Source organism: Dermacentor albipictus, chromosome 5 (genome assembly GCF_038994185.2).
Source record: "Dermacentor albipictus isolate Rhodes 1998 colony chromosome 5, USDA_Dalb.pri_finalv2, whole genome shotgun sequence".
NCBI lineage: Eukaryota > Metazoa > Arthropoda > Arachnida > Ixodida > Ixodidae > Dermacentor > Dermacentor albipictus.
Genome location: NC_091825.1, coordinates 74,893,229 through 74,915,134, shown reverse-complemented (window position 1 = coordinate 74,915,134; position 21,906 = coordinate 74,893,229). Strand labels below are relative to the sequence as shown.

Genomic DNA, 21,906 nt, shown 5'->3' with positions numbered 1-21,906 from the left:
AAGCCGCAATTCTCCCATCCTCGCGATCTCCTTTGCCTTGTTCGTAGAAACTTCTAATGCAGAAATATTTTCTGACGCTTCCCTTCCTTTCTGAGACGTCGAGTTTATTTTCATGCTCTTTGATTCCACTTTATCGTCACAGATTGTAGAAGGTGACCAGTGAAGTCGTAACCATGAATTATACCTCGGTCTATTAGACTACTACTGTGTTTCAGATAACCTTTGAGGCGGCAAAACCAATTTTACGTGCTATTTGAAGACATTCCCAGTGGGGATAACTGTACCACGAAGGTGAAAGCTGATAGTGAATTTAACCATTTTAGTCGCCACTTTATCCCGCTGATTGAAAACTTCCTTTCACCAGATTTACTGCATTTTCAGAATCACGGAAAGTGTACAGCTCCAGAGCAGATTATAAATGTTCATTTGTTTAGTGAGTTTTGTCATGTTTGCAGAATGTCGACTCTATGTGAAAACTCATTACAGGAACATCAAACATGACAGCATAAGCTATTTCATGTTTCGAAAAGCTTGAAAAGCATTTATCCAGACACTTGAAAGTTAAGCGTGGTGATTGACATTGTCAAAAACAATAAAACAAGAGAATCCGTTACATACAACATACTGACGCCGAGTAAAAACACCCAACCGCCTACTTTCGCATTCATTTTGCTGAAACATATTGCACATGCTATTAAAATTGCAGCGAAATTCCAGTTATAGGTGTTTCAAGATGTATGCTACACATTTTAAATATTATTACTTGCATGAGTGCTTTTACTGTTGATGCACTATATTGCTGTACGCTACTGTGCACAGCAAGATAGTGCATCAACAGCAATTTTACACTACGTCATGCTTTTGCTGCTTGACTTGGAAGAGATGTCTCCACGTTATAATCTTCATATTCAATGCGTTCTGCTTGACATCCTCATGTATGCTAGATTTATCAAGGCTTATTCTGTGGTTCAAAATTTCATTACCAGTTCTTCCGCACCGTACGTGCAAATTTGTTTCAGAGAGACGTAAGCCGACTATATTTTTTGTTACTTAATGTGACACTGAAATATTAGCCTGGAACACTTAGCCATGAAAATGAACATGAGACATCATATTCAGCCTCTGTTATTTCATAAACCGAGAGGCACCGTGCACCACATGTGAAAATGTGTTTCAGAGAGACGTAAGCCGACTATAATTTTTTTTCTTAACGTGACAGTGAAATATTAGTTTGTCACACTCAGCCAATGAAAATGAACGTCAGATATCCTATCTGTGTTATTTTATAAATCGAGGGGCTATGTCGTAGATGTTCGCTTGACATAATTACATGTCACTCATTCCCGCAGCTGCCATGGTATAGCGTTACTACTAGGTGATTGAGCAACATGGACGATCAACCTACTTCAACATCTGCATCGTCCAATTAAAGAGATAATTTCAGAACGCACGGTTCAATACCCTTGCTAAATTGTGGCATAGAATTCTAGCCTTATTTGTAGCAAAGGAAAAAAAAATATGCTCGTTTTGGAAGGTGAACCAGAAACATAATACACTAAAAATTGCAATACAGATGTTCTTCATTCGCACGTACGACATTTGTGCTCACGTATGTATAAAAATGAGCCCGCAAAACATCTCGAGCCCATATACAGTCCTGGCAAAACATCACCATGCGGCCTCTGTACGTTGCTTTTGCCGTCGCCATTGCTCATGCGGCGTTCGTTTATTTCCCGGCCTCGTCGAACGCCCAGCACAAGCTTCAGCGTAACTTGACTGACACGTTCGAGGTGAGTTGTTTGGAGAGAACAAGCGCTGCTTCCATGTTTCTGCAACGTTGAAATGTTCTTCGGGGTAAACGCGGAAATATAAGATAAGATATACAAGGTGCTTTTATTTTCTTGTTGTAAAACTTTCATTTATAGAAACTGTCATACCTAGGACCCTGCCGGTTCTTTGTGTTTAGGCTATGCGGCTCGGTACACATTGACAGCAAGAAAAAGGTCTAAGATACATTAGATAATTCTCATAAATGTGCTACACATATTTGAATTTTTTGGGTTTAGGGCATAAAGGATTGCAAAACTGAACCTGACGTGTAGTGAATAATGTCTACATAACAGTAATCCTAAGTATAGCAGAACTCTCTAGATGGAAACCCTAGAAATATAAAACCAAATGCCTCAGCGCTCCAATAACTTTGTCCTGGACTGGTCCAGGGACGTTTTATGAAAACTAATTACTGGAGCAACAACTTAATTTATAACTGGTTTTCTTTGCGCAATGGTTTAGCCGAGAAGACACATTTTATTTGTGTAATGCGCAAGAATTGCGGTAGACCTAAACGGCGAAAGTCCGACTAAGACTCGTCGCAAAACTTTGGACACGCGTCCTTTGTTTATCTTTTTCCAGGGACAGCTTTTTTTTTCGGCCAACAACTGCTACAAGGGTATTGCTCGGCGCGGGATGCGCCTTCATGCGTAGGAACCTTGTAGATTGTTGTCGCCGACCCTTGAGGGAAGTAACCTTGCCTAATCCAACTAGGCGTGCGAGGCGAATAGTTGTGTCCTTTGTGGAACGTACGCGAGCGCCCGCGATTACGCTTTAATGCACGCACCATGATCCCTGCATAAGTAGCCGATGCACTTGGTGCGTGGAATAAACGTTCGACACCCGCGCCAATAATCTAGTGGCTGCATGGCGTCGAGCTGCTGACTCTGAGGCCGAGTATTCAATGCGGGCCTCTGCGGCCGGATTTCAGTGGGGGTGGGATGCCAGATCGCCCGTGTGCCGTGCATCGAGTGGCGGGCAAAGAAACCACGGTGGTCAAAGCATTCCGGAGTCCCTCGCTCGGACGTGCCTCATAGTCGGATAATGGTTTGTTGACGTGAAACCCAAATATTGAATTAATTTTAGATTACCGCCAACTGGGGAGGAGGGAGGGGGCGCTAGACGTCATCGCTGTTCTTTGAGGCGTCATTTGGATTCTTGGGCTAATAAAAAGAAGTTATATTAGGGCTCACAAATTTCGCACCGTCTGGTTGTTCATCGCCAATAGAACGTGAGAATATAAGCAGTTTGCTATTCAAATCAGTGATAGCCATGCGTTAGCAGCCAGATGGAAAAAAAATCACATCAGAATTTCACTGAATATCTAATGATATAGGCCGCATTGCTAGAAGTTGTGCTAGCAATAGCATTTCCGTTAAGCCTATATGACTTCCCTACCCGTCGGCTTCACTTTCGAAATTGCAACATGTGGCCTAAACTGAATAAATAAGAAGTCAGTCAGGAAACATTATGTAAACTGTTGTTCAGACTTCGTTCTTTCTAATGTCCGCATAGCTGCGTTGCTTATCTGCAAAAAACGGCAGGGTCCTCGGTGGGGCAGTCTTCTTTAAAAGGAAAGGTTCCGCATAAATAATAAACACCACTTATATGTACGTCTGCGTATTTCAAGGAAGAACCGTTGGAGTGGTGCTTTCTTTCTTACTGAATAGCCCTACATTTATGTGGTAGGGTGGATTTGCCTTTCTTCCTTAAGTCAATTTAAAATTAGACATTTAGCAGATGACTGCGTGACTAGATGACTGGGTAATAAGATTCTAGTGTTGAGCGTGCCGGAGGGGGCGCAGCGTTATCTGCATACATAATGCAAATATTTCTAGAGCTTTTATATTTATCAGCTGTGTACAGGTGCATTGGGCTTTGTACGATATACTTCATCTTGAGAATCCCACATTGTATTCTTTCAACACCTAAGAAATATTGGTTCTTAATTAAGTCCCGTGCCCGAGAAAGTTGGTCGTTGCTTAAGAGGAAGCTTTAACTCGGGTGCTCCTATCTAAATACATGTAAAAGGAGAAATTGTTTTTCTTGGCAACCACTGCACAAAATTTGACGAGGTTTGTTGAACTTAAAAGAAAAACTTAAAATCTAGTGATGGTTGGCTTTGAATTTTCAATTTAAGTCGTCAATATTTTATTAAAAAATGGCAAAAATCGAAGATTTTGAGAAAACTAAACTCCCAAAATTACAACTCTGTAACACGGCAATGAAAAAGAAATATTACTATTTTCTGAACTTCATCTAATAGTATATATATATTGTACAAAGTTGCTGTATTACACACAAAGCTTAATATATTTAGTAATATGGAAATACAGTTCTTGCAGAACCCTTGCACACAACGTAACAAATTCACGTAAGATACAAAACGACAAGTGAAATTTGTCTGCTTTCAATGATCTAGGGGATGTCGTTTACAGAACGGCGATATCTCGTCTTTATGTAGAGCTATTAATTTGTAAACTTCGTGCTTCTGTTTTTTCCAAGCCTTCGAATTATTTCAAATCTTTTTAACAAAGTAAGACCCTAAATCGATATTCCACTTCCAACAGTCACTAGAATTGTACTTTCTCTCTGAAATTCAACACATTTCATTAAAATCAGTTCAGAGGTTATCTCAAAAAAACTTTTTTTTTGCGTTAACACTGGGCTCTCGCAATCATCCGTTGCTGATCCTCGAGGCCGGAGCTGGCCAAGGCTCTCTCCCAAAGCTAATAACAGAGATTGCAAAAAAAAAACACAGATAAGAAATGGAAGCGCTTCCTTCTAGTCTTGGAACATAAAGAACTGGTAGGCATTGCAGCAGGAGATAAGAAAGACACGGCAAAAAAAAGAAAGAGTGTTGGATTGGAAAGTGGAATCCACGTAAGCGGCGGAACAAAAAAATAAAGCAAGCTATAGAAGAAAATAAGCAGACGTCAAGGAATCACTGAGAAGCCCAAAAGTTAGGATTACACATAGCAGTGGTGATGCTTACGTGAAAAAAATACCGAGAAAAGAAAAGGGTGGAGAGTGAGCCCGTGCAAAGGAATATTCAATGCAAAAGTTAACTTTGGGGGCACAACATTCCCAAAAGAGAGAAAGGCGCACCGAAGATATTCTGGAACCATGCAAGGGCACTCGAAGCTGCAACTAAATTTCGCAAACGGCTATGACGGATGAAGACGGTAACTTCGAAGCAAACGGCGTGCTGCTGTACATCAAAGATGTTCATCAGAGATGTGCTGCGGTACATCAGGGATAACATCGGTGAGAAAGAAAGCGTAGTTTAGACTCAGATCCAGCAACAATAGAGAATTCCGAAAGATAGAAAAATGACCATAAAACACGCTTGCTGTAAGAAAACCACAAGAAAATGTTCCTAATACCATGGCCGCAGGACCTTATGAATTCCTCATATAGTTAATCAGATATGTCGGTCTAAAGAGCAAGGCATTGTTGATTAATGCCATAGAGCCAGTGATAAGAACGAAGAAAATTCGGGTTGGATGGCGTGAAAGCAAGATGAAGCTCGTCTGCAAAGGCAAAGGTGATAAGAATAAGACGAGCTTGTACAGGCCAGTCACGATAACGTCAGTGTGATATACCATAGAATGGCAATGCAATCCAGAAAACTAGTACTGTCGAAGTGGGTGGAGCTAAATCGTCTACTGGAGGAACTACAGAATGTGTTCCAACCAGGCAGACGCTTAAAGGATAATGTGTTTGTACTAAGTAAGTCCATGGATATTTCAGCAGCTGAGAACATAGCTGTATAGCTAGTATTTCTAGCTATTAAAGGAGCCTACGACAACGTAGACTGGCCAGTTGTTATGGAATATTCTCAAGCACGAACGCATAGGTGCTGAGATATATATATAGAAACAACCGAATACAAGTTGTATGGGAAAACGAAGAATTTAATAAGTGGTGGAAATTCAGCATCACAGTTTATGTTAATGACATAAAATAATGGTTACAAACCATTAAAATAGGAGGGTTTGATTTATCCTACGTGCGTAGCGGACAAATGGTCCATAAGAAAGTCACAGGACTGATGTATGCGGATGACATAGTGCTACTAGCAGACAATGCAAGATATTTACAGAGACCTAAGTATGCCTGTGGCAACGCAGGGACCAATATATACCTTAAGTTTAGCACATAGAAGTCGGGAATTTCTATCTTTAGTGAGGATAAGAACAATTACGCGGCGTCAATTCAAAAGCAAGTCATTGTCCTCATTAAGCAATATGGATACCTCGGCGTACATACATAAACGAGGTAATGACTTGCTCAAGTAGCCATTAAGGTAATCTGAAAATAAAAGAGAAGCGGAAAACAGCAATATTTGAAACATAGAACATTTGGGGCCACAATATCAGGTGGCACGTGGTATCAGGAAAGGAGTGATTGCGCCAGCGCTAACGTTCGCAATTTGTGCTTCAAAATGGATACCTTGGCTGCGTTGGAAATTAGCCAATGATTGGTAGGCCGGTTGGTTTTGGGAGCCCACGGCAAAACCACAAATGAGGCAGTGTAACAGGACATGAGACGAGCCTCTCTCGAAGTCCGAGGAGTGCAGAACAAAATTATTTTGGAAGAAAAATACAGACTCATGGATCAAAATCCATGGACAGCCAAAGTGCGCAAGTGTCTGTGCCTGAAAAGGGTGGGCATAGACTGCAGGAAGAGTTCAAGGATGTTGGCAGCCTACTACAGGGTATTTGAAAGTGTAAATAGGCAATCAAGAGTCATTAGGAACAAAGCGAGAGAATCCGAGACATGCGAATTGGACGCAAAGAATGGAAACAGGAAAAGCATAGACATTCAAAAGAATGGGGAGAGAGCAATTAGAAGAGATCATCTGTGCAATCACACAATTGGCAGTATCTTGCTCTTTGAAGCTCGAGCTGGTCGGCTAAGGACATATACATACCGGAGCAAACATTTGTCTAGCCTTATTTGTCATCTTCCTCGGCCGCCATTTACATAAGGCGCGCTCCAGCGCGTGAGTCAGGGGACTCGTGGCATGGGCTGCGAGGTTAGAAAAAGAAGGTAACAAGAATAAAAAAAATTACCGACGATTACGTTACTTCCTAATGCGAAATTTGAGCGCAGCAATCCGCCGCCACCGATCTGGCTCTCTGATTGCCGCCGCACAGGGCGAACGGCAGCGGCAATTTCGGCTCGGGCGGTGCACATATACAGATCCGCCGCCACCGATCTGGCTCTCTGATTGCCACCGCACAGGGAGGAGGAGGAGCGGAGAAAGGAATTAAGTTCGAGCCGGCGCTTCGACAACCGGAGACTCGCAGGAAGAGGGGGGAGGGGGGCGGCGTGTACACCCAGCGGCAAACGATGGGGGCAATCCAGTGCACCTTCCAGAAGCGCTTGAAGTTAAAGTGAATGGAAGCACCAACCGGTCAGCACTGGAGATAGGCAAGATAAGTTTACAATATGCGTGGAATAAAATAAAAGTAGGGAAGAGATTGATATGGATGGATGGATGGGTGGATGGATACAACTTTCTTGTACGTCCGGCAAGGTTTAACGCGACCCGGGCTCAGGTCTCCCACGGAGGAACGTCAAGGCCCTGCCTCAATGCCGCCTCACGGGCTTGCTGGACTGCCCACGTATGGATTCCGAGGTCTGAGCTGCGCAGAGCGGCGGCCCACCTCGACGACAGGGTCTCCGGAGTAACTGCCACCCCTCCTATAACTACATTGCACTCCCACAGCATGTGTTTGAGTGTTGGTGGTCCTTCCTGGCACAATTTGCACGTGTTGTCCTGATGCTTATCTGGGAAGATGCGTTTGAGGCGGAATGGATTAGGGAACGTGTTTGTCTGGAGTTGTCGCCAGGCGATGGCCTGCCTCCTGTTCAATTTGGGACTCGGAGGGGGGTATGTCCTTCTGGCGTTCAAATATGCACTGGTGATGTCGTATCTTGTGAGCCTGTCCCGTTCTGCTCGAGAAGCGCTCGCTATCGTGCGAGAGGCGTTGCCCTGTTCGGCGCGGTGGATCATGTCTCGCGCCGTCCGGTGCGCCGTCTCGTTTAGGTTCGGGAGCGCGTCGCCTTCCGTGGTGACGTGCGCGGGGAACCATACGATACTCGAGCTCGCGGTTTTGGATCTGCCTGCTTTGGCCAGAATGGACATGGCTTCCTTGGAAATTCGACCTTTGGCATAATTCTTTACTGCCGTTTGTGAGTCACTTAGCACGACTTCGCATTCCTGTTCTGTGAGGGCCAGCGCAATCGCTACTTGATACGACCGCATTTATTACAGGCATAGGTAGCCGTACTAGGTAGAGAGAGAAGTATTGTAGAAAAGAATATATTGGAGATCTATACGAAAATGCTAGAAATAAAAACGTATACAGCGCATTTGTATAACTGAAGCCCTCTAGGTGGCTATTTGTCAACGCCCTGTTTCAAAGAGCGTGGGAAGAAATCATCATAAGTTAACGGCCAATTCGGTTCCACAGGGCAGGTCTTTAACGCCGTCAACGGCTCCGTGTCGCAGACAATCCGGCGTCAGCGCTTCGCGTCCAGCGTCGACCGTCGCTTCTGGTAAACTCATTTCGCACCACGCATTCCCAACCAAGCAGGCCCTCCATGTAGCCCAAAGAAGTTACCGGAGTAATTGAATTTATTAAAGTAATATACGCCAGGAAAATGATAAAGTACAACTTAAACAGAACCTATAAACATAATAACATGGTATTGTAATTTGAATATAGGCGGAAACATAATTCTGTTAAGCGGAAAGTCAAACAAATATCCCTTTTGCAGCGTTTATACCATTTATAGACCGGACATGGCGTCTGAGGTGAGCGCGCGCCAGCGCGTGCACATCTCGGAGGCTACGGAGCAGCACGCACGATTGCTTGCAACACCACGAAATGGCGCTCACCTCCGCCGCATGGGGGCCCACGCAAAAGGTGGCGTTTCTACCGTAACGCTCGCCTTCTTGCATAGCGTTCACCTCCACAGTTTCCCAGTAAAAGTTATGGTTACATAAGTTGCACTCGCCATGAACCATGACAAGCAGTCGGAGATCTTTGGATGCCATTACGTTCCTCTCTTAAAGGCAAAGTTTAAGCTTCGCAACCTCCAAATTTTTTGAGACAACTGGAAGCTGCAGAGGTCGAAGTGGGACAAAGCACTGTCCTACATGTATTCAAGGGGGACCGCCACACCCCGGCAGCATAAGCGGGAATTGTCTCACCTAAATCGGGACGTCTGCTCACTCTTATCCACTCCTGCCTCTGTGTTTTTGCAGCTGTTCGACAAGTTCCCTTACGTTGTGCTAGTGTACAGTTCAGGCGAGGATCCGGAATTTCAGTGCCTGACGAACAAGCGAACTGAGTTGGACATGAATGCTAAAAAAGCCACGTACGTCTGGATGTTCAAAGGCCATAACGGCAGTGAGAGGTAAGTTCTTTCTCATTTTAAGCTATTGGCGGTTATTGTATTTGGGGAAAATGGCCTGTTTACTAAATGTACAGATGAACGGACATGTGGGTGATGTAATATCAATGCTGACGTTAAGCTGGCACATTTCTTCAGAAGACTAGGCCTTCGTGAGCCCCACTTCGGAAATGCTAGAACACGTGAATATATGCTGGAATATGGAGAAAGTTCATTCATGGCACTCATCCGCTCCTGTATGGCTATTTACTGTTGGACTGACCATTTTTTTTACTTCAGGGTTAATATGAACTTCATCTTTTGTGCAGAAAAAATGTTGCTTTGCATTTATCCGCCGGCGACGCACCGGACAGGGTCGTCTTTACCTTGAATGATGGTAAGTTGGCCACTGCTTGCTGCTAATTATTCTCTTAAGCAATACCATTCCACTGCGCTAGTGGACGTCTAGAAATATTAACTGAAAATATCAGCGATAGCGTCGGAAAATGTGGCAACATTCTAACGTATACTCTCAGCGCTTAGGTCCTCTTAAACGTAACAACTTCAGTAAATCATTTTGACGCCAACTTGGGTCACCGGACATGTGCCAATCTTTAGTGACAAAAAATCCGGCAAAGGTTTACCGGCGAGGGGCGGAATCGAACCTGCTACATATACATCCAATGTGTGTGCAAGTGCCCTGCGAGCACTTCTGGGCCGTGTCGCGAGATGGCGCAGCGGGGTTAGTGACGAGTGCAAGAGAGGTGCCCCCCTGCATACACCCCTTATGCATGACGCGTTTCGGTGGTTGTGAACGCGTCTCTAGATTTCTTCAATGCTCACTGAAGTGCATTCAACATTCGTCGTCAGATGGGCTCCACCTGAAATTTTTCTAAAATACTAGAGTAGAGCTCTAATGCTGTAGCTTAACGTGACTGTGGTTGCTTGCATGCGTATTTCTTGCAGACACGGAACACACCATGGTTGCCCATTTTGTGTATACAGACTATAAAGACTGCGTCATTGTGGAGATTCCCTACGATGGAGATCGTAAGAAAAATTTATTCATACATAGGCGTTCACTAAATGTCTGTTCTTGCGATTTAGTTTCCCACTGCTAAAGCATTGATCCCGTTTCATTACAGCCTGACATTTCTGCCTGACGCACGCGTCTAGTTTGTCACTGCTGCTGGAATGGCTCTTTCGGGCAAAGAACACACATTTACACGAAGGAGTTTTGGGCTCTCATGGCTATTTAAGATGGCCTTAGCATGATGTAATTCACGCCCACACTAAAAGACTGCTATAGCTCGCATTAAAGTCGCCATTACCCAAACAGCCCCTGTGGTAGCGAGCACACTGCAAGGCTTGAATAGCTTGAAGATAGGCCTGAGAAAGCTACGCCGCAAGACAGCTGAGCCATCGAAGGCACAGAAATTTGGCTACAATTTTGCAATAATATCTTGCAATGTGAATCGCAGTGTGCATGCAGTATCTCTTTCCAGAATGCGTCAAGCCTTTCCTGCGAATGACTGGAATTGTAACAGTGTATTTGAGTGTGTTTTCGTTTTTCTTTTTTTTTGTCGGAAAGAGAATATTTGCAGCTGCAACAAGATGTTTGAGCGGTGATTTTAATTGCGTTTAATGTGAATGTGAGGAAACATCTAAATTCGTAAAGTTGTAAAGGGGAACCAGCCGCCAACAAGATATTTGCGGGACTTAACCTAGATCAGGCATCATAATGCCACATAGCAGTAAACGAGCCCGTTCTTAATTGAGAATGGCCCGGCAGTTCTAGAAGAGGAAATCCTTCCATGCTATAAAGCGACATAAAAGGCTTACTACTGCAGTGACACATCATACGTCACACGCTTCTACAAGTTTGTTAGAGCTCTACTAAACGTTTTTGTACAAAGCTCTATACACTACTAAAGCTGTGATCTTTTCCGTGTCAACGAGAGCATTACAGAATATCTTTAGGAGACTACGGAGCCTATTTCAAGCGGGCGCTAGAACCCGCTGGGCAAGACCATGACGGCCTTTCACAAATACGAAAAAATGCCAAATAATAAATAAATGTTATAATACATACGATCTGAGCATGTAAAAGAATATCAGTTCTTCTTTGTGCAGCATTTCCATTTTAGACTAATGGAACTCGTTCTGATAACACCCCCCCCCCTCCACACACACACGCACGCACGCACACATACACGCACAAAGTACACAAACAAACACTTACCTGAACAACGACAACTGACTTCAATACAGTAGAAGTATTGAAGCAAGGAATGTGTTTCTTTTTAGAACACAGAAACTGAAACCTTTCAGTGTTCTTAAGTTCTATTTCACATTGAGTGCAATTTTTACTTGAGCGGCGTTATTTCTTCTGCGAAATAAAGTAAAAAATAACCAAGCGAGGGCATTTTACGAACATCAAAAACAGAAATTCCGCACAGGGAACGAGAAACAAGATTCTAGGCCTTGCGCTAAGTGTTGCTTATAGGCATATGGGAGTGTGCTTGATTCAAGTTGGGGCTTACAAGGCAGTGATACACAACCTAGATGCGCTGAAAAAAATATAAATATTCAGTGTGCATCGTTCTTAGTTGTTTGCTTATTATCGTGGATGTTTAATTTGGTGTTTTTGCTAATACCGAACACTTGGGAATACCAACCAGTGTAGCCGGCTTGACGGGAGTGAGCACTGCTTATTGTTACCATTCCTTGTTTTCTAACCAGAATGCCAGCTATGGGTTTCGAAGGAAGTGAAAGACAACATTCCTCAGCATTGCTTGGATCAGCTCGAAGATATTTGTGACGTCTCCAAGGAAGAGTATTCGAAAGAGCTCTGCCAGAATGACGTGGACGACCTTTGAAGGGCGAAGAGAACAAAGCCGCTGTGTCCGGGTACTGTTGTTAGCGGCGCGTAAATACCTCTTATAAATTTATTCTTCTAAATAAAGAATTGCAGTCAACATGCTGCCGCAAAAAATTTTTTTCGAAGGAGTGTTATCATAGCGAAGTGCTGTGTAAGTCTTTCACAAACATGTACCTGGTTTCGCCGACGACACCCGCAGTGTGTCGTCGAAAGCAAGGTCAATTTCTTTATCTCACTAACACGGCGCCACCTTCTTATCCAGGCAATAACCTTAGCTACATGCAGGCCAACCTTCACTCTAACTTCAGCTGTGCTTACGCGCCTAGAGTAGTCTCTCAGCCATTGATTTTGACGTGTTCTGCTTGCATATTCATTGGTTTTGCCACTTGTCGGAAGAATATGCCACTTGCCGTTGTAAGAACCATTAAAGCACGTCTTTATGCGTTTTAACATCGATTCGTAAGGGTGACGTTATCATGAGAAAAGCATGGATTCGAACCCTTGAGCGGCATCTTTGTTTACATGGGCAAGTGTGATCATCCCTCGTCATTCGCGTCAGCTGTTAAAAAAAAGAAAAACCGGGGACACCTAAGCACTTCTTATGAGTTGTGAATGCGAAATCAATAATGCCCATCTGAACGCCACTGAGCATTCCTTCGAGGTATAATCTCCTCGCGGGCAAGCGAGCGCATAGGGACGCTTGGTTCCACATCCCGCACAAATCTTGTGGTCAGGGTTGGGACATACATCTCCTCTGTGCCCAAGTCTGTTGCATTGGTGACAGAAATCCACTTCTTTCCTGTACAGGGAGCAAGGGAGTAGCGCTGTCCTGTATCGGACCTACGTGGGCACTTTGTGTCCTTCAAAGAGCACAATCACTGTGGTAGTATTACTGAGTCTCTTTGCTGCTATCGCCATAGGGTTTTTACTCATAACCACCGCTGCTGTGATGTCTCTTGGGCCCTCGTCGAGTGGGATTCCTCTTATCACTCCTTTGGCCGTCATGTCAGGCGCTGTCTCGTAAGCATTGGTCTCGTAAAACTTGTCTTGAATCTTGATACGTGCTACTTCATGATATTTGTTTGCACGCTCTTGATCGGAGGTACTGAAGATGAGGATATTTTGATAATTGTTGGGGCAGACAATGTCCTCCTCCCTTTCGTCTCGAGGAATACCTGCCGCAACTTGTACCGCAGCTGTGAGGGGAACTATACCGTGCTCGGATAATTTGAGTACTCTACGCGGTCTGATCACAATCTTGTAATCCCCTCTTGGCAAATGTGGCATTCTGCTTGCCTTGCGTATTTGCTCTAGCCCGCATTTCCATGGGTTATTGTAGCGCTTGTCGAGCCGCGTCGGCGACAAGGTGCTCTCGCGATGTTGGGAGGTTCGCCGGTCTGATCCTCTGTGTCTGACCTCCTTCCATCCCTTGCTTGTATCCATTTCTTCCTGGGATATGCTGTGCCCCTCTACGGTGACTTCCATCATTGAGAAAATGATCGGCAATTGTTGAGGAAGCCGGCTCCGGCGCGTGGCCTCGCGGCCCTCCTGCCACAAGATCCGGTCAAAATATTGTCGTAGAGGCTTCAAAAATGAGAATCCCTCCTGGTTTTTGGTATCCACTAGTTCCTGGCAACGAGCTCAGTCCGTTGGCGTGCAATAGCGGGTGGCTTTTTGGCGATTTGTGCTGGAAGTACATTCGTGGAATACGGAGCTGACGTGATGTGCATCCACTCCCTCCGGCTTCTTCTTCTTCCCGCCCAAAAAACATATAGTAAGAACATTACGAACAGACGTATAACACATGATGATCACATTTAAGAATAGCACTAGTACAAAGGAAAAGTACACGAGGTGTTAACTGTGGGTACACGAGTGACTTTCAAGTAATGTTAAAAATTTGCTCAAATCGTTACAACTAGTTATAAATTCGGGTAATCTAATCCACTATTTATTTGACCGTGGGAAAAAAGAATATGTGAGACAGTTTGTATTGAAACGTTATTCTTTTAAGGTTAGTGGATGTTTGTGGCGTGATTGTCTAGTTCCGCATTTAGATATAAATCTTGAGTTGACGATCTCAAGCTGCTTATGAAGGAGTTGGAATAGCATTTCTTGGCGTGCGAATTTAGTGCATTAGTTAATGATGACATTCCAGATTTTTCATTTATTTCTGAGGGTGAATCAAATAAACCATATTTGTTGTAGACAAACCTAACGGCGTTGATTTGTACTCCTTCCTGCTTGTTAATTAAACTAATTGTGGGCATGAGCTAAACTACATTTGCATATTCTAGTATAGGTGGAATAAAGGTAATGTAGCTTTGATTTAAGTGGGACAGACCGGAGTTGCCTTTTAAGGAAGAATAATATATTTAAGGCGGACAATGTAACATAGTTTACGTGTGCCTCCCATCTAAAGACATTTGAAATCGCTAATCCAAGGTATGCAGCCTGTGGTAGAATTGGTAGCGCATCGGGCCGCTGGGCTTACATAACAACGTTCGAAGGCAAACATCGGACCAACTTGTGTCACTGAGTTGGAAATGCGTACATACGTGTTGCTCATCAATGAATCTCTTTCATGCAGACACGGGTCATTGCAGATGCGGGACTGAGTAGGCGTCAAAGAAACTTTTTGACGCCTACTTGGAGCCCTCAGTAGAGCCTATTCACTCTCTCCTGTGCTTCAATTAACCTCTTAGATGCCAACTTGGGTCTCTGGGTATGTGCTTATGGGTGTGTAGTGCGTATCAATGAACGTATTTGACGCTAACTTGGTTAGCTAGGTACGTGACACTGGGAATGTGCTGATCTGCAATAACAAAATAGATCCCTTAAATTTCGCCGAGGTTGAGCAGAATCGAACCCTTGTCTCATGAACAGCAGCCCGATAAATCAGCAGCCTGCGCCAATAATGCACTGGGTATGTGCAGCTTTCTGAATGAACCTCTCGCCAACTTCGGTCACTGAGTATGTGCCACTAAGTGTACGTGAAGTGAAGGAACAATTTTAAGCGTACGCAGGCAGTAGCGCGTCATGCTTCTCGTCATGGAGGCCACGCGTAGGCTTCTCGGCAGTGCTACTAGATTGCGCAGCATGTCCAGAAAGAAGCGCGAGAGGTGAGCCCAGTTACCGAATGACTCGTTTTTCAGCCTTCAGGAATTCTATAGCATTAGCGAGAGGGTGGCAGGTCTTGTTGTGAACCTTAATAAGAGGTACAAATGGAAGGTCGTACAGGTGTACGCCCCTACATCCAGTCATAATGAACAGGAAGTCGAAAGCTTCTATGAAGACGTGGAATTGGCGATGGGTAAGGTCCAAACAAAATACACTGTACTGATGGGCGACTTCAATGCCAAGGTAGGTAGGAAGCAGGCTGGAGACAAGGCAGTGGGGCAATATGGCATAGGCACTAGGGATAGTAGGGGAGAGTTATTAGTAGACTTTGCAGAACAGAATAATATGCGGAAAATGAATAGCTTTTTCCGCAAGCGGGATAGCCGAAAGTGGACGTGGAGGAGCCCGAATGACCAGACTAGAAATGAAATAGACTTTATACTCTGCGCTAACCCTGACATCATACAAGATGTGGACGTGCTCGGCAAGGTGCGCTGCAGTGCCCATAGGATGGTAAGAACTCGAATTAGCCTAGACTTGAGGAGGGAACGGAAGAAACTGGTACTTAATAAGCCGATCAATGAGTTAGTGGTAAGAGGGAAAATAGAGGAATTCCGGATCAAGCTACAGACCAGCTATTCAGCATTAACACTGGAAGAGGACCTTAGTGTTCAAGCAATGAACGACAATCTTCTGAGCATCATTAAGGAGTCTGCAATATAAGTCAGTGGCAACTCTGTCAGACAGGATACCAGTAAGCTATCACAGGAGACAAATGATCTGATCAAGAAACGCCAATGTATGAAAGGCTCTAACCCTACAGCTAGAATAGAACTGGAAGAACTTTCGAAGTTAATCAACACGCGTAAGACAGCAGACATAAGGAAGTATGTGGATATATGTGGAAGTGTATGGATAGAATTGAACATGCTCTCAGGAACGGAGGAAGCCGAAAGAAGAAGCTAGGAATTGGCAAGAATCAGATGTATACGTTAAGAGACATAGCCGGCAATATCATTACCAATATGGATGAGATAGTTCAAGTGGCTGAGGAGTTCTATAGAGATTTATGTAGTACCAGTGGCACCCACGACGATAATGGAAGAGAAAATAATCTAGAGGATTTTGAAATCCCACAAGTAACGCCGGAAGAAGTAAAGAAAGCCTTGGGAGCTATGCAAAGAGGGAAGGCAGCTGGGGAGGATCAGGTAACAGCAGATTTGTTGAAGGATGGTGGGCAGATTGTTCTAGAAAAACTGGTCACCCTGTATAGGCAATGCCTCATGACTTCGAGCGTACCGGAATCTTAGAAAAACGTTAACATAATCGTAATCCATAAGAAAGGGGACGCCAGATTTGAAAAATTATAGACAGATCAGCTTACTGTCCGTTGCCTACAAAATATTTACTAAGGTAATTGCAAATAGAATCAGGAACACCTTAGACATCCGTCAACCAAAGGACCAGGCAGGATTCCGTAAAGGCTACTCAACAATAGACCATATTCACACTATCAATCAGGTGATAGAGAAATGTGCGGAATATAACCAACCCTTATATATAGCTTTCATTGATTGCGAGAAAGCGTTTGATTCAGCCGAAGCCTCAGCAGTCATGGAAGCATTGCGGAATCAGGTTGTAGACGAGCCTTATGTAAAAATACTGAAAGATATCTATAGCGGCTCCACAGCCACCGTAGTCCTCCATAAAGAAAGGAACAAAATCCCAAAAAAGAAAGCAGTCAGGCAGGTAGATACAATCTCTCCAATGCTATTCACAGCGTGTTTACAGGAGGTATTAAGAGACCTGGATTGGGACGAGTTGGGGATAAGACCTAATGGAGAACACCTTAGTAACTTGCGATTTGCGGATGATATTGCCTTGCTTAGTAACTCAGAGGACCAACTGCCAAGCATGCTCACTGACCTGGAGAGGCAAAGCCGAAGGGTGGGTCTAAATATTATTTTGCAGAAAACTGGAATAATGTTTAATATTCTCGTTAGAGAGAAGCAGTTTACGATAGGTAGCGAGGCACTGGAAGTGGTAACGTAATACATCTACTTAAGACAGGTAGTGACTACGGATCCGGATCATGAGACTGAAATAATCAGAAGAATAAGAATGGGCTGGGTTACGTTTGGCAGGCATTCTCAGATCATGAACAGCAGGTTGCTATTATCCCTCAAGAGAGAAGTATATAACAGCTGTGTCTTACCAGTAGTCACGTACGGGGCAGAAACTTGGAGGCTTACGAAAAGGGTTCTACTTAAATTGAGGACGATGCAACGAGCTATGGAAAGAAAAATGATAGGTGTAACGCTAACGGATCAGAAAAGAGCAGATTGGGTGAGGGAACAGACGCGAGTTAATGATATCTTAGTTGAAATCAAGAAAAGGAAATGAGCATGGGCAGGATATGTAATGAGGAGGGAAGATAACCGATGGTTATTAAGGCTTACGGACTGGATTCCAAGGGAAGGGAAGCGTAGCAGAGGGCGGCAGAAAGTAAGGTGAGCGGATGAGATTAAGAAGTTTGCAGGGACCACATGGCCATAATTAGTGCATGACCGGGGCAGTTGGAGAAGTATGGGAGAGGCCTTTGCCCTGCAGTAGGCGTAACCAGGCTGATGCTGATGATGATGCTGCTGCTGCTGCTGATGATGATGGAATTCTTTATGTGAGGACACTTTTTGGCTTACTTGCGAGGAGCGTTCGACAAGATAAATCAGCAACAGCGCGCGTCCATCGGGCCGGTCATGGCAGCAACTACCTATTGGCGGTATGATGCAACTTCAAGACAGAGGCGGTTTGATCTCCCGTTGGTATAGAAACATGGTTCTGCGCGGGCAGTCTGAAATGATTGAGTGACGTGGTGAAGTAGGTCACCGTGCCGAGGGGAGAGCGTGGGGTAGTGGACATTACCTCGACGGAGCAGAGACGGCGACGCGTCGCCGCGTGCAAACGCCGTTCTCTGGTTGCTTGTGTTATCTGCGCTTTCCTTGACCTGCGATGAAGGAAGAAGAAGACGCCGTTCGAAACAGCTGCGCTCACATCGGGCTACGCATGTTTGGTTTTTCGGGCAGACCACCTTCTGGGACCAGCCCGAAACGATCACCACCATCTCCAAGAAGTAGTCCGGCGCCTGTGGAGACCAACTGCAGGTCAGTCGGACCATATTTCGGCATCTTACGGCCGATTTTCCACCTTCAGAACGTGGCGAGCTGCTAACCCTACCTTCAGTTAAAGAGCGGCGCCGGCGGGCGCGCGCGTATTTGAACATGGCGGCCTTAAGAACTCCGGCTGCGACATCGAACCCGCGACTTATTACAACGTCGCGCCTTGAAGACCAGATGGATTTCACTGCATCTCAGGTCGGTGATGCTACACCGCACCACGAATGCAATGAGGCAGCCACGATCAACAACAACATGCAAAGCGCTACCGTGGTCAATGAAACGACCGCAGAAGCCGGATGGGAGCGCGTTCTTTCCCTGAAGGAAAAGAAAAATCTCGCTCAGCAGCGCCGCTCCACGCAAGGAAGCGCACTGCCATCAGGTCCGACTACCAACTCGTCTAAACCCATGGCGCATCGCGGGCACCCACGATTCAAGCGTCTTCCGCCGCTACCGAAGAGTGACCTGAAGGTGGTCATCAGACCACACCAAGGGCTACCACTCAAGAATGTTACCAGTCAGGCACTGGCAAGAGCCGTCATGGAGGCGTGCGAGGACAGAACCACTGACAACGATTTTATTCTAAGAATCAAGTCAGGCTCGAACATTGCAGTGATATCCACCCCGAATCGGGATACGGCCAAGGTCACGCAAGCCATTAAATCTTTGAACATCAACGGACGACAACACCCGGTGAATGCGTACGTTACGGCAGGAGAAGATACGACGCGGGGAGTAATCACGGGATAGAAGCACACACCCCTGCTGACGTGCTGCGATCGAACCTACGTATCCGAACGCAAGGACTGGAGTTGATCGACGCAAGAATGATGGGCGACTCACAAAGTGCCTTGCTCACCTTCTACGGCAGCCGAGTGCCAAGGTTTGTTTATTACTGCGGGGGAGAGAAACTCTGCACACCCTACCGAAATGCGGTACAATTCTGCCGTACCTGTGGCACCGTGGGACACCGCACCGACGTATGTCCACAGCCCGACGCGCAGGTGTGCCGCTCGTGCGGGGTGCGGGAGCCTGCCGATGGACACACGTGCACCCCCAAATGGGCCATTTGTGGGAGTGATCATCCAACGGGTGACCGCCGATGTCCCAAAAGACTAAAGCCAGTCAGGCAGATATCAAGACCACGGCCAAAGAAGCCAACGAAGACCCAGCTACGGTGGTTTGCCACCGAAGACGAGAACTCCGAGCTGGAGTTCCTTCCGGCCATGGATCGTCGCAGCCGCTCCAGAACCCGCTCGCCGTCGAGGAGCCGATCTTGTTCCGGGCAGCCGGGCCGGAGGAGACGTTCGGCATCCCGACCCAAGGTGCCTAAGCAGCAAGATCAGACGAAAAAGAAAGAGGCCCCAAGAAGCAAGTCACCAGGGATCCTACTGGCATGCAGCACCCCACAAAATAATCAGGTGAGCTGGGCGCAAGTCGCATCTCCCACTGCCAATCCTAAGAATACACCTACACCAATCACACAAAACCCAGAGTACAAGAAAATAGTAGAAGAAAACAAAATACTTCGAAACAGTTTAGCCGAGCTACGAGCCGAGTCTGAAGCTTTTAAGCGCACGGCAAACAACAGCACATCACAGCAACCCACACAAATTGCGGACAACACTTCCAAATCACCACCGCAGACATCACTGCAACAAAGTACCGCCTCCAGCGCTCATTCGTTAACGCTGGAACAGTTAGCACAAAACATGCAACTAATGTTTGCAGAGCTACACAAACTCAAACGAATGGTAGAGGATTTGCAAACAAAAGCCGCGGCCGTCCCCCGAAAGAGGGTCAGTCAAAGTTCGGGAGCTCCTACCAGGACACCGAAAGCTATAGAGCGCACTGATTGCGACAGTAATATCCATGGATAATATGGCAAACAACACAAAGACCGGACACATTGAAATCTGGCAATGGAATTGCTGCACGCTACGGACTAAATTGGCTAATTTCACGCACTACATAGAATCGGCGCCAATCCTTCCCGACGTTATCTGTATTCAGGAAATAGGGAAACAAAATCCAAAACTCAAAGGGTACGAGCTTTATGCTCACCCTGACTACCCTCAAGTAGCCACCTTTGCCAAGAAGGATGTCACGATTAGCGTAAATTATTCTTTTCGGGAACCTATTCAGCGCCAGATAATCACGATTTGGCCGCAGAAAAGGGGCAAACCTAAAACAATTATTGTCAACGTTTACAGTTCTCCCAGAGAAAAACAGGCGGATTTTGAAAACGTGGTGGCCACCGCGGTGCGACTCGCTCAAGGTAGGGACAAATTAATATTGTTAGGCGACTTTAACGCACAACACTCAAACTGGGGCTACAATAGAGACAATCCCAAGGGCATATTGTTAGCAGACGTTGTAGAGCGCTACGGACTTTTCCAGCTAACTCAACCAGATCTCCCATCCCAATGCGAATCGGGAACAGCGTGTCCCACGACACTTCCCTCGACCTCACGTTCACCAACAACGAAAGTGAGACGCGATGGACGAACCTAGGTGAAAACCTAGGAAGCGATCACTATATCTTAAACATATCGGTTAATGCAGCCAGGATTCGAAGAGCTATTGGCAAGGCAAGGCTATCCGACTGGACCAAATTTCGGGAAAAACAGAAAACAATCGGCAGCATAACAGACGTAGGAGAATGGGCCGAGCGGATCCGAGTTATTCACTCTACGGTCACAAAAACAATTGAAACGACAACGGAGGCTCCAGCCGTGGATCGTCACCTCTTGCATCTCTGGGAAGCCCGGAGAAACCTCACAAAAAAGGTGGAAAAGGCAGAAGCTTAAGCGCAAACTCCGGATACGGATAGCTCAGCTGGCGCAGGAAGCTAACGAATACGCACAAAAGTTAAGCGACAGCAATTGGCGTCAGTTCAGTGACTCGCTTCGGGGCACGTTGACTACAAAGAAAACACGGCGCATTCTTCGAAGTATGATTGACGCGGGAGGAACAAGAACAGTCGCGAATCGCACACTCAAGCTACTTGAAAACGAGTCTGAAGGTCGGGAAGCTGACATGATAGACAAAATTAAAGAGATATACGTAGGAACTGTACCGACCGGGCAATCCACCAAACCCGTTTACGAAGGTCAGGACCAACCGGAACTGGACGCCCCCATAACCTTTGAAGAGGTTTACGCAGCGGCACACTCCTTCAAGAAAAACACGACCCCAGGGGTAGATCAGGTCACGAACGCAATGATTCGCAATCTAAGTGACGACACGCTAAAGAGCTTGACCAAATTCTTTAACGACACGGATTGGACAGAGGACGGCGTCCTTCCAAAAGAATGGAAGGAAGCAAAAATTATTCTTATTCCAAAACCAGGTAAGCCTCGTAACATCAACAACCTTCGACCCATCTCCCTAACGTCGTGCGCGGGGAAACTCTTTGAAAAGGTTGTGCAGGTCCGGCTCTCGAACCACATAGAGCTAAACAACATGTTCCCCTCCAACATGTTCGGTTTC

General features: G+C 45.6%; 1 protein-coding gene across 1 annotated transcript; it reads left to right on the top strand.

The window, feature by feature from the left end:
* The first annotated feature begins 1,673 nt into the window (after positions 1-1,673).
* Positions 1,674-12,122, top strand: LOC135899741 (uncharacterized). Its single transcript, XM_070539649.1, has 5 exons — positions 1,674-1,790; positions 9,113-9,264; positions 9,570-9,637; positions 10,207-10,290; positions 11,983-12,122. The coding sequence occupies exons 1-5, from the start codon at positions 1,674-1,676 to the stop codon at positions 12,117-12,119; spliced, it is 558 nt and encodes a 185-aa protein (XP_070395750.1). The 3' UTR covers positions 12,120-12,122.
* Positions 12,123-21,906: the final 9,784 nt, after the last annotated feature.